The following is a 12,128-nucleotide window of genomic DNA, read 5'->3' on the forward strand; positions in this document are numbered from 1 at the left end:
TGCTGCTTTGCTGCTTTATTTTCTTGTGCAGTGCTGGCTGCTGGAGGGGCAGCAGAGCAGACATTACACACAAATACATCAGGAATTAATTCTGGTGCACAGCTCCACCAGCCACAGAGGTCTCCTAGGAAAAGCTCAGCCTCTCCTAATTGTTTGCCAAGGGAATCAGCAGCCCAAAGCCAGTTAAACATTCCTAGTCACTGGCTGCACACCCTTCCCAGAGCAAGGTACAGAGCAAGCATCAGCCACACAGCCAGGACAGCAGCAATGCCAGCACCCCCAGCCATGCTCCCAAAATCCAGAATCCCTCTAACAGCTCAGCATCAATCCAGACCCAGGCAGAGGCCATGGCAGGAGATCAGGGGCTCACCTTCCCTCTGAACACCACCTTTCTCCCTTCCTTCCTCCTTTGGGAGTCTTCACAGCATCATCACCCCATCCCTTGTCCCTTACATCCCCCCTGCCCCTGACATTCATTCCCCAGCTCCATCATCATTCCCCAGCTCCATCATCATTCCCCAGATCCCTCCTGGTACTCTTCTTTCCCACCCACAGTGCTGCACCACTGCAGCCCATCCTCCCCCACACCCTGACAGACACATGTGGACATCTCCTCTCCCACCCTAAGATCCTGTCCATCTGCCATGGGGCTCCCACCACCCCCAGTCCCCCCTTGGAAGGGGAGGAGTGGGGCAATTCCAGGTGCAGGTTTGGGAGCATCTCCCCCCCGCTTTTCCCACTTTCCCTGCTCACCTCTGCCGGTGCTGTAGTGCTGCAGTTTATCACTGTACACAGCCTCCTTGCTGTAGGCACGCTTCCTGGGAGAGCAGGGGAGACAACAGCCAGGATTCAGGCAGCAGCAGATGCCGGTGGCCCCAAACCACTCCCCTGCCACCAACACTCCATGAGCAGTGGCATCATGCTGCTTCCCCTGGCCACATGGATCTTTCCCTCCCACCCCTAATCTGCAGCTTGGCAGCTCCCCCTTGCAGGGACACTGATCCCCCAGGGACCCACCTGCTGCAGACGATGGAAATGGCCACCAGGGAGACGATGAAGACCACCCCGGCCGCCGCAGAGCCCGCAATCAAGGGCAGCTGCTCTCTCAGCTCTGACTTGTAATCGTCTGTGAGGGAAGAGGGACGGGGTCAATCCTCCCTGGCACCTCATGGAGTGAGAGCAGCCCTTGGGAAGGGATCCCCTCTGGTCCCAAGGGTGCTGCTCCCAAGGCAGTGGGACAAGGGGGATCCAGGCAGGGAGGTCAGCTGAGGCAGGGGATGAGCCAGTGCCACGTTGCAATGGGTAGGATTGTCAGGCTTGGCTCACACACCTTTGGCTTAAAGGCAGGGGAGAGAAGATACTGGAAATAACATCAGATCAATGTGCATGGGCCCAGTTTCCCAAAGAGATGAGGTTCTCAAGGTGGCTTTGTCCATGGGTTTGGCATTTCTCTTTCCTCAATAAATTCATGTATTGAGCAACCTCATCTACCAGAAGGTGTCTCTGCACATGGGAGGGGACTGGAACGAAATGAGCTTTAGGGTCCCTTCCAACCCAAACCTTTTTGAGACTCTGATTTAAACCTGTTGGCCACTTAGACCAATTTTAACATGGGATCTCACAGACAAAAAATTCCTAAACGTGTAGGAAAGGAGGAGAACACCATTAATAACCAAGCCAGCCAGAGAATGCTGTGCCAAGACTTCATCCAGATCAGAGAGTTCACACAAATGATATCAAAGTTCATACAATAGTGAACTTTGGGAGTGAGGCTCAGGAGAACCTGGGAACCCTCACCACAGGTCTGCTTGTAGGTTTTAATATCTCAACATGAAACAAGTCCTTCTGCAGAGCCATGGCACCCACAACATCCCTTCCCCACCAAGCACCCCTTAAAACCTCCTTTGTCTGCTCAGCCACCCCTGCATCCTTCAGCAGTAGGCTGGGGTGAAACCCAAGGTAGCACGAGGGGGACTAGATATGCCTGGGGGAACCCCCAAAAAGCTACAGGCACCCTCCATGAGTCTCCCCCATTTTTCCCTGCCCCATCACTGGTGTGGGTGCTCCCAACAGGCAGTATCCAGCAGATCCCACATTCCTGGGGCTTCTACAGCATTCCAGAAATACCCCTCCTTCCAATGCCCCATCAAGGTCTGCCAGGCTCTGCCAGCAGCCACATGCAAGGGTTAAAATAAAACTCATCCAAAAGAAAGCATTTAGCACCCTTTTATCTGTATTTTCTACTCTGCAGTTAATTACTGGCAACTAGATTTATCTCTTGCATGCTGCTTAAATCCTGAGAAATTCTCATCTAACAATCAATTATTATTTAATAAGCTACACAATCCATTCTTATTAAATTTCAATTAATTGCTTATTTGAGGCAGGATTTTTCTTCTCGCTTCTCTAATCCTGAATATTTGAGGCATTGGAGGGGGGTTTATTACCATTTCCTTCCCTTTGGTCACCCAGCATGGTTTTCCTCTTCCCACCCCAGCTGGCACTCGACACGAATGCATGCTTGGGGTGACCCATTTTAGGGAAGAAGAAAAGCTTTAGGAAAGAAGAAAAGCTTTAGGAAAGACAGGCAGTGAGCCTGGGAACCATGGATGTCACCTAAAGAGAGAAGGAACCACACCAACAGGGAATGGGCTCTCAGCTGCCCCAGGGGTAGGAGAATGTAGTTGTTTTGGTTCACCAATTCAAGATTTCCCCAATTTTAAAATTTCCCTAAAGTCACTAATTTCACTTCCCTAAATTTCCTCCCATTCCCAACCATGACACAGGACCTGCTTCACTCACCAGCTTCTGGATAAATTCTGAAGCTGGGATTAATGGAAAACACTTCCATGAGTTAGCAGTTTCTAAAGGAAGCCAGTGTTTGTGGGTGCAAGGTAGGGCTGGGGCCAGAATAAGCCATGAAGGTCATGAGCTGGCCCAAGACACTCCTCTGGCATGGGAAATCAGCTTTCAGATGGGTCTGACCATCCCAGCTTTGCCCTGATGGCTCAGATGGACTCCAAGTATCCCAGACCCTTCCTCCAAGGGTCTACAACCCCCCTCCCACCCCATCACACCATGTCACACCCACAGCTGGTGCCAGGGGCTTCTGTCCCACAGCTCAAGGCAGCAGAGACAGAAATAAATAGCTGGGGAAAACCTGGAGCCAGGAGATTGAGAGTGAATCGCTCCTCTGGCCGGCGGTTAACGAGACACCGCCGTAAATCACCCGCTCCTGCCATGCTGCCCGCTGGGACAGAGCTTTGAGCACACAGGCTCCTTGAGTCCCATCAGAGCACAGGGGACACTGCCACAGCACTGGGACAGAGCTTTGTGCACACAGGCTCCTTCCATCCCGTCAGAGCACATGGAGACACTGCCACAGCACTGGGACAGAGCTCTGGGACAGAGCTTTGTGCTCCTTCACACAAGCTCCTTCACTCCCAGCAGAGCACGAGGCTGGAGCACCGCTGCACCGCTGGGACAGATCTTTGTGCACACAGGCATCTTCCATCCCATCCGGGCATGAGGATGGAGCACCACCATGTCACTGGGGCAGAGCTTTGTGCACACAGGCATCTTCCATCCCATCAGGGCATGAGGATGGAGCACCACCATGTCACTGGGGCAGAGCTTTGTGCACACAAGCACCTTCCATCCCATCAGGGCATGAGGATGGAGCACCACCATGTCACTGGGGCAGAGCTTTGTGCACACAAGCACCTTCCATCCCATCAGGGCATGAGGATGGAGCACCACCATGTCACTGGGGCAGAGCTTTGTGCACACAAGCACCTTCCATCCCATCAGGGCATGAGGATGGAGCACCACCATGTCACTGGGGCAGAGCTTTGTGCACACAAGCACCTTCCATCCCATCAGGGCATGAGGATGGAGCACCACCATGTCACTGGGGCAGAGCTTTGTGCACACAAGCACCTTCCATCCCATCAGGGCATGAGGATGGAGCACCACCATGTCACTGGGGCAGATCTTTGTGCACACAAGCCCCTTCACTGCCAGCAGAGCCCCCCAGGCTGCCATCCCCGCCGCACTCACCGTCGGTGAGGGTCTGGAAGCACATCTTGCCGCTGTACTTGCCGTAGCCGGCCACGGTGCGGGCGCGCACCTGCACCACGTAGACCATGCCGGGCCGCAGCCCCTCCAGCCGCGCCGTGTTGGTCTGGCTGCGCGCCATGGACGAGTTGTACTCGTTGTGGTCCTGTGGGCACCCAGAGAGAGCCACCCTCAGTGGGACAGGGACAGCGGGAGGGCAGTGGGAACGCAGCCCAGCTGGCCCTGCTGAGGGCAGGGATGGGGTTCGGCTGCAGGGGGATGAGGGAGAGGTTCTGGTTCTGTGTCAGAAGCGTCCCTGACCCAGAGGATGCCCCTGGAAAGGCTGGGAGAATTGGGATTGCTCAGCCCGGAGAAGGCTTTCGGGTGACCTAATTGTGGCCTTCTAGTATCTGAAGGGAGCTGCAAGAAGGATAGGGATGGACTATTTACAAGGACCTGGAGTGACAGGACAAGGGGGCATGGCTTCCCACTGAAAGAGAGTAAATTTAGTTTGGATATTCAGAAGAGATTCTCCCTGTGAGGCCACAGGTTGCCCAGAGCAGCTGGGGCTGCCCCTGGATCCCTGGGAGTGTCCAAAGCCAGGTTGGACAGGGCTTAGAGCAACCTGGGCTAGAGGAAGGTGTCCCCGCCTATGGCAGGGGGTGGAACAAGATGAGCTTCAAGGTCCCTTTAGCCCAGGACATTCTGTGATTTTATGAAACTAGACCCATGAAGAACTGGGGAGGCCCCTGCAGCATGTGCCTCCCAGGCAGCCCCCTGGTCCCACCAGAGCAGGGAGCATGGAGTAGCAGAGGGAAACAATAAAATCATCCAGAGCAAAAATAATTTATGAACAACAGATTCCTCCTCTTCAAATGATTGACGTCCTTGTGCATTTCAGAAACATCCCACAGTTATGGAAACCTCATGTCCCTGCCCACAGCACGGGGGTTGGAACTGAAGGATCTTTAAGGTCTCTTCCAACCCAAACCACTCTGTGACTCCACTAAACACCACAATGTGCCCTATGAGACCCCGCTCAAGCAGGTTCAAGGGCAACTCTCTGCTGAGAGCCCCAGCCCCTGCAGTCCTGCTCTGCTGGCACAGATTCTTGGCCTAGACCTTGCTGGAAACCTCATGCATCTCCACTGTCATTTTTTACCGTGTTCCCCAGTGCTTTGCTGGTAAGAGGCTGCTGGTGAGATCATCTAATTATTCATACTTAGAGGAATTCATTAGAGCTGGCGAGACACAGGAGAGATGGAACAGCTTGGACCAGGCACGGTTCATCGCAGGGGTTGGAAGCGTGTCCCCTGCAGGACAGGACAGCTGCCAGGGACAGGACCAGTGGCAGGCAGTGACCCAGGGCAGGGACAATGTCCATAACCCTCCCTGGTCCTCTCCAACCCCCTCCTCTCCTCCTGATGCCATCCCCATGATTCAGGTCCCTGTTCATCCTAGCAAATACCAGAGCCAAGGCGGCCACAGGCACTGATGTGCCGGACAAATGCTGCCACAGGGAAGGAATGGCTCAGGTTGGACAGGGCTCTGAGTGGGAGCCAATCTAGTGAGAGGTGTCCTATGGCAGGGGGGTGGAACTAGCTGAGCTTTAAGGTCCTTTCCAACTCGAGCTGCTCTGTGACTCTGATTCTTTGATTTAGCACCTGCAGTCACAACTCACTCCCACCTTCTGGTGCCTGTCCTGCCTGACCATTCCCAGCAGAGCCTGTCTCAGAGCCCACTGCTGTTGCCCCTGCCCCCATGCCCCAGCCCAGTCCCCACGGCACGGCTGCCAGGGCTCACCGGGGCCGGCCTGGAGCCCACGGTGCTGCCCACGTCGGGCGTGCAGATGCGGCTCAGCTTCTCGTAGTAGCGGATCTCGTAGTCCAGGATGATCCCGTTGGGCTGCTCGGGCTGGGGCCAGGACAGAGTGATGCTCCTCATGGTGGCACTCACCTGGTGCATGATGGGCACGGTGGAGGGGGCTGCCAAGGAAGAGGGAAAATTAATGGAGAGGGGTAGGAATATGGCCTTGAGGGGGGGGGAAATCCCCGCAGCATCCCAAATCTCCCATGCCTGTGGCTGGCTTCCCCATGGGAACCAGCTAACTCATTAGCAGTGGGAAGACTGGCATCTCAGCAGTTCTACATGGAAGCAGAACAGCAAGTCACTGAGGGAATTCTGCTATTTAAACCAACTGCTCCTTTTAATTAGGGGCTTGGAAATCCTTGGTGTTCCTTCTCCCTGGGACTGCTTGCTCCAAGGATGTCTCCCATGCTGGGAGAGACACAGCAAAGCTCTCCCTAGTGAGGCAAACGAAGGTTTGGTGACAGGGTCCAGCTGTGTGTGACATCTTTTGCTGTAACAGCCTCTCTGGGGAGCCAGCACTCAGCACCCAGGGAGCTGTGCCACAACTGCCACCCCCTGTGCTCTCAGAAATGGGATGTGGGAGCAAAAATCTGCCCACCCTGAGGACAGTGACAGGGAACCAGGGCAGCAACACCCCAGCCTAGCTTTGGCTCCAGAGAAGCTGCTGGGGCTGCTCTTAGGGGCTCTCAGGGGATGCTTATCCTCAGCACCCAAATGTGCTTCTCCCAGGAAAACAACAACACTGTCCTTCAACCATTAGGGACACTGAGCCACTAAATCAGTCAGGAGACCCTTTTCCAAATGCTTTGTGCCCTCCAAGCTACGCTTATAAGGGGCAGAGCCAGCCAATACAGCCCTAATCCTGCATTTAATCCTATCAAAAGAAAGGTATCAGAGTCTGTCCACACCCAAAGGGGCACTGGCATGTCCTGTCCACAGAGTCAGCTCCCAGTCAGCCATCTCTGCCCTCCTCCTCCCCCTCACCAAGCCTACAGTGCTGGGCAGGGAAAATGCCTCCCCTGTGTGAATCCAGGGAACACCTGAACCCAGCACAACCAGCCTGGGGCACAGGATCATGCCATGGAGGGAATCTGGGGGTGGCAGGAGCCCTGTTTCTCATGGTTCCAATGGAAGATGTGAGGAGTTCAGCACTGCCTTTGTTTACCCAGAATATTTAATCCTATATTATATTTTTAATCTCTCCACATCTGCTGCAGGAATATGCTCATGGGCTGAAATTAGGCACTCAGATTGATTGCTGTTTTATTAACTCCCATTAGTTTGGAGTTAGGCTGGGGAAATGTTTGGAAAAACCCTCTGCAAAGCCAAAGAGATTACAGAGGGAGAGCACCAATGCTGTGGATATCCCTGGTGAATTTCCATCAGGTGACCGCACAGCCCAGCCTTTTCATGTTTGTAATCAGCCTTTGCAAGACAAACAGGGACCACTGGGGTACAGACAGACAGATGAGGGTGACCTAGCTGTTCACAGCTCCCCATGGTGGGAGAAGAGCTAAGAAACACTCCAAAAATCCACCCTAGGGAAAAAAAAGGCCTGAAAACAAGAGGCAGGTTTGGCTGCACATGGTTCAGCAGACAGCAATGCCAGCCAGGCACAAGTGTAGATTTGTATTCCCTGGAGCCAGGAGACTGAAATATTTACACTGGTTTACACTGAAATATTTACTCTGAAATATTTACACCAGGTTTCTCCATTGTGCTATCCAGAGGGAGCAGGATGGTGAAGGCTGCCTGCCCTGGCACAAAGCAGGAATTCCCATTCCCTTTTTAAACCCAGAGCACCCAGATGGGTTTTCATCCTCTCTGATCCTCAGGGCAGCCCAGGACCAGCTGCCCCCTTGCCATCTGCACACCCACTCCCCCAGCATCCCTGTTTGACCCAGAGCTGCTCATTCAGCTCCTGATGCCTGACTGGGGACAGGAAAGGGAGCAGGGGAGCCTGGAAAAGGAGACAAGAGGAAAATGATGGGAGAGGGACATGCCAGAGGAGACAGAGCCTGGACTCAGCCCTGGGATGCTGCTCCCTCTGTGCTGTAACACAGTCAGACAGTGTTTCAAGGCTGGATTCACCCCATCTCCCTTCTCCCAACTGGAAAAACAGTGATGCCATTTCACCCCCAAGCAATCCAGAAGGAGATAAAAGCAGGTACCAGATAACCCTCCCACCCTGCCCAGGGCACAGGCAACCCCTTCCCATCCCCATTCCTCTTCTCCCGGCCTTTCTCCCCACTCAGGGCTGGGGGCACCAGAGCCATCACCCACCCTCACACCCCGGGAGCTTTTCCTTTGGGACACAGAGCTTGCAGCCAGCACGGGGACGGCCAAACTCCCCGGCCCCACCCGGACTCACCAGCCTGGTTGGTGGTGATGTTGACGGAGACGTGCTGCTGCGGGAAGGGGCTCTTGCTGGACACGCCATTGACAGCCTGGATCTCGAAGGTGTAGGGGGTGTGAGCCCACAGGTTGCTGATGAAGACGCGGGTGTCGGTGAGCCCCAGCTGGCGGGGCACGAAGTCCACGTTGTCGTCGCAGCGGGAGCAGGCGCGCCGGTCCGAGCGGCACTTCTTGCACACGATGTTGTAGGTGACGTCGTCCCGGCCGCCCGTCTCCCGCGGCGGGTGCCACTCCAGGATGATGGACGTCTCGTTGACGATGGAGATGACGTTGCGGGGGCCGGATGGGACACCTGTGGGAAAGGAGAGGCGCTGAGACAGGTCCTTGCCCTCCCACGGAGGCGCCAGCACAGGAAGGACAGCCCAGGGCTCTGCAGTATCCACACCTCCTCCCTCAGGATGGTTTTGGGTCCACAGCTTTGCTTAGCTCAGGGTCAGACTCCCCACATTGGCAACACCAACCACCTGCAGTGCAAACAAGGTTCCCAGATGGAGATGACAACTCCTGTGGTATTTTCGGGGTTCCTTGTTGTGGGGAGGAAAGATGAATCTGACTCCATGTTCTTAGAAGGCCAATTAATTATTTTATTATATTATATTAAAGAATGCTATACTAAAACTATACTAAAGAATAAAGGATACTTACAGAAGGCTTAACAAGAGACTGATGAAAAACTCATGACTCTTTCCAGAGCCCCGACACAGCTGGACCGTGATTGGCCATCAAAACAATTCACATGAAACCAATCAAACAATGACCAGCTGGTAAACAATCTCCAAACCCCATTCCAAAGCAGCAAAACACAGGAGAAGCAAATCAGATAATTACTGTTTTCATTTTTCTCTGAGGCTTCTCAGCTTCCCAGGAGACGAAATCCTGGCGAAGGGATTTTTCAGAAAATATGATGGCAACAAACTCCCACACCACAAACTCACTCCAAAAAAACTCCATGTAGAATGCACACAGATCCATCCATGAAGTTGGACCCATTTTAATCCCACCAGGAGATACTGAGATAACTGCAGTGCTCACATGGAGAAGCACCTCGAGCAGATTATCCCAGCAAGAGAAAAATCACTTAGCCAGCACCATGGAGAACCAGAGAAGCAGCAGGAGAAGAGAGAGTCAAAAATGGAAAGTGGTTATTAAGGGTTCAATATCTCAAGTTGGAAACCCGGGAATTTCGCAGCATGGAGGGAAGGCTGCACCACTCCATGGTTTGCAAGCAGCTCCCATGTTGGACAAGAGATGAAAATTGCATTGATCTAAGCTGCCAGGAGCCGTTGCAAATGCTTCAGAGGATGGGAATTGAATGAGGCTCCGACTGCAATCGCTGCCGGATCAGGGCTGCAGGCCCTTCAGGAGGAACCCAGGAGAGCAGCCCTGAGGTACAAACACACAACTGCACAGACCCACGGAAGGATCTGGGGTCAGCCAGGACGGCTCCGCAGCCAAAACCACAAAATTCAGCTGCTTGGTTATATTAAATAAGGGAAGCAGGAATTCCTGATGCTGGCTGGGCTGGGGGCTGCACTTCCAAGAAAGAAAAAGGACTTTGCCATGATACAGGGAGCAATAAAAATGATGGAGGACTTGACCTGCAAGGAAGGGTTAAGAGAGAGAAGCACACTCTGTCTTGGGGAAACCCATCCCACGGGAGCCCTCCTCATGTGTGTGTGTGCCAGGGAACATCGTTAGGGCTGTGGATAAATCAGTGGCCAGGGATGGGCTGGACAGGGACAGATACATCAGCACTATGGTGACGTGGCTGGTGGGGTGGAGAGGTCATTCTGCATGGAGACACTCTGGGAGCCTCTCTAAGCTGCTCCCGTGGATAATGCGGATGAAAGATTTTGTTCAAATGCCCAGAGAAATGACAGCTTTAAAAAAAAAATTAAGATAATAATATTCCATTCCCTTTAACCCTTTTCCTCTTTTGGAGTAAAAGAATCTGTCATGGAGCAGCCATCACTGCAGCATCCTTGCTGGAAAGGGCATTCCTGTACCTGAGGCATTACAGCATGACCAAGCTCCCCCATGCTGGACATGTCACAGAGAGTCACAGGAGGGTTGTAGGGGCCACAGCAGGGACAGCAGCAGAGAGAAGGACCTTGATTCCCCAGGGGAACAAGGCTGCAGGACTCACAAAGGCTCAACGGGATCAATATGAGTGAGTTACCCCCAAAAACCTCCAACCTGTCTCACCAACCTTAATCCAAATCCTCTCTCCATACCTCAAGCAGTTAATATCTTTTCAAGAAAAAGGAAAAAATCCCATATTTCTTCCCTTTCCCAGCAGCAAACTGCTGCCTCCCCAGATTCCTCCCACTTTAATTGCAGCCCCTTCCCTCCTCTGCAGGGGCCCAGGAACTGCAGGGATCACCCTTGGAAGGGTTCCAGTCCAGGGCACAGCCAGCAGCTCCACAATGGTATGTACTCCTCTGACACAGAGAAACTTTGTGGGTGAACAGATGGCACCTCAGATTGGAGCACTACAAAATCAAGCACTGACGAGAAGAAATAAAAATCAGCAAAGAGACTTTTTTTGCTGTATTCCTATAGCACAGCAGTGTTGTAAATCGGTTATGTAACGAGGCATAATAAAGATCTGTAGATTATCTGTAGATGTGCAACCTGCTGAATACCTGTATGAGAGCTCAGGTGATCCAGCAAAACACACAAATCCTTTCCTTGTTTCCTTGACGTGTGCTTTGGGCACTTCCCTGCGTGGAGGTTCTGGAGCATCCATGTGCTGAAGCTCCACGATAGGCTGATTCAAGGGCCTGGAGTGTATCTGGGGGGATTGAGGCCTGAGTTTCCAGCAGGCTGAAGAGCACAGCAGCTCTTTCCTCTCTCCTGGGCTCTTTTCCCACCAAAAGACAGGATTGAGGACACTGCTGCCGTGCCAGGCGGCTCAGGCAGGCAGCCGAGCAGCGACGCATTGCTGAATACCAATGCTTAATGCAGCTTCCCCCTATTAAAAAATACTCCATCTGCAAGACTATGAACAAGACAGCCAGAGCAGATAACTTTAAATCCTCATTTATCCTGGAGACTATCTCCCTGCCATCACCACCGCTGCCTGGGTGATGTATAAATCCCAGAGGCTGCCAGTAAGGTGGGATGTGGAGCCACCCCATCCTTCCGCCTTGCCCACCCAGCCACGCTCTTCCTCCCATCCACAGCCGGACAGGGGGAGAAAATGAAACAAACTCTAGATGGAACGAGACTTGATCCCTGCTGCTGCCCAGGAGGGAGGGGAGGCCCCCAGCCCCAGCCCCAGCCCCATACTCACTGGTGCAGGCGGCGGCAGGCGGGTCGAAGTCTGCCCGGTAGTAGCCGTTGCGGCAGGCGCAGAGCGGCGATGCCTCGGCGGTGGAGCGGCTGTTCGGGGGGCACGGCAGGCACAGCCCCGCGCCCTGGCTGGCCTTGAACGTCCCTGCAGGGCAGGCTGCAAGAGAGAGCACAGCAGCTGGGTCCCGAGCTGTTCCAGAATAAGGTGGAAAGGAAGGAGAGGAGAAACAGAAAAGCTTCACGCTTGTAAATGGGATAGCACCTTCCCATGAATCTGGGATGGCCACAATTTTCCATGTTGGCTGTGGATTATTCCTGAAACAAACACTGCAACCACATGGCAACAATCTTTAGCCAGGCAGAGCAAGGGGGCTGCAGTAGCTCCTTTGCTCCCTACTGCTGGTACCCAGGCAGGGATATGGCAGGGGTCTGTGGGACCCCCAGCAGCGCCCACGGGGACATGGACAAGCAGGGGCAGGACAGCTCCTCTTCTC

General features: G+C 53.6%; 1 protein-coding gene across 1 annotated transcript in view; it reads right to left on the reverse strand.

The window, feature by feature from the left end:
* Nucleotides 1-12,128, reverse strand: part of EPHB1 (EPH receptor B1) — an 80,052-nt gene that overhangs the window by 19,149 nt on the left and 48,775 nt on the right. Inside the window, exons 4-9 of the mRNA XM_084212686.1 lie at nt 11,636-11,791; nt 8,297-8,632; nt 5,860-6,041; nt 4,060-4,222; nt 1,018-1,126; nt 754-818 (exon numbers count right to left, since the gene is read on the reverse strand). Coding sequence (XP_084068812.1) covers nt 754-818; nt 1,018-1,126; nt 4,060-4,222; nt 5,860-6,041; nt 8,297-8,632; nt 11,636-11,791 — 1,011 coding nt within the window. The remainder of the gene's footprint in view (nt 1-753; nt 819-1,017; nt 1,127-4,059; nt 4,223-5,859; nt 6,042-8,296; nt 8,633-11,635; nt 11,792-12,128) is intronic.

This window comes from Fringilla coelebs (genome assembly GCF_963513975.1).
Source record: "Fringilla coelebs genome assembly, chromosome: 10".
Classification (NCBI taxonomy): Eukaryota; Metazoa; Chordata; class Aves; order Passeriformes; family Fringillidae; genus Fringilla; species Fringilla coelebs.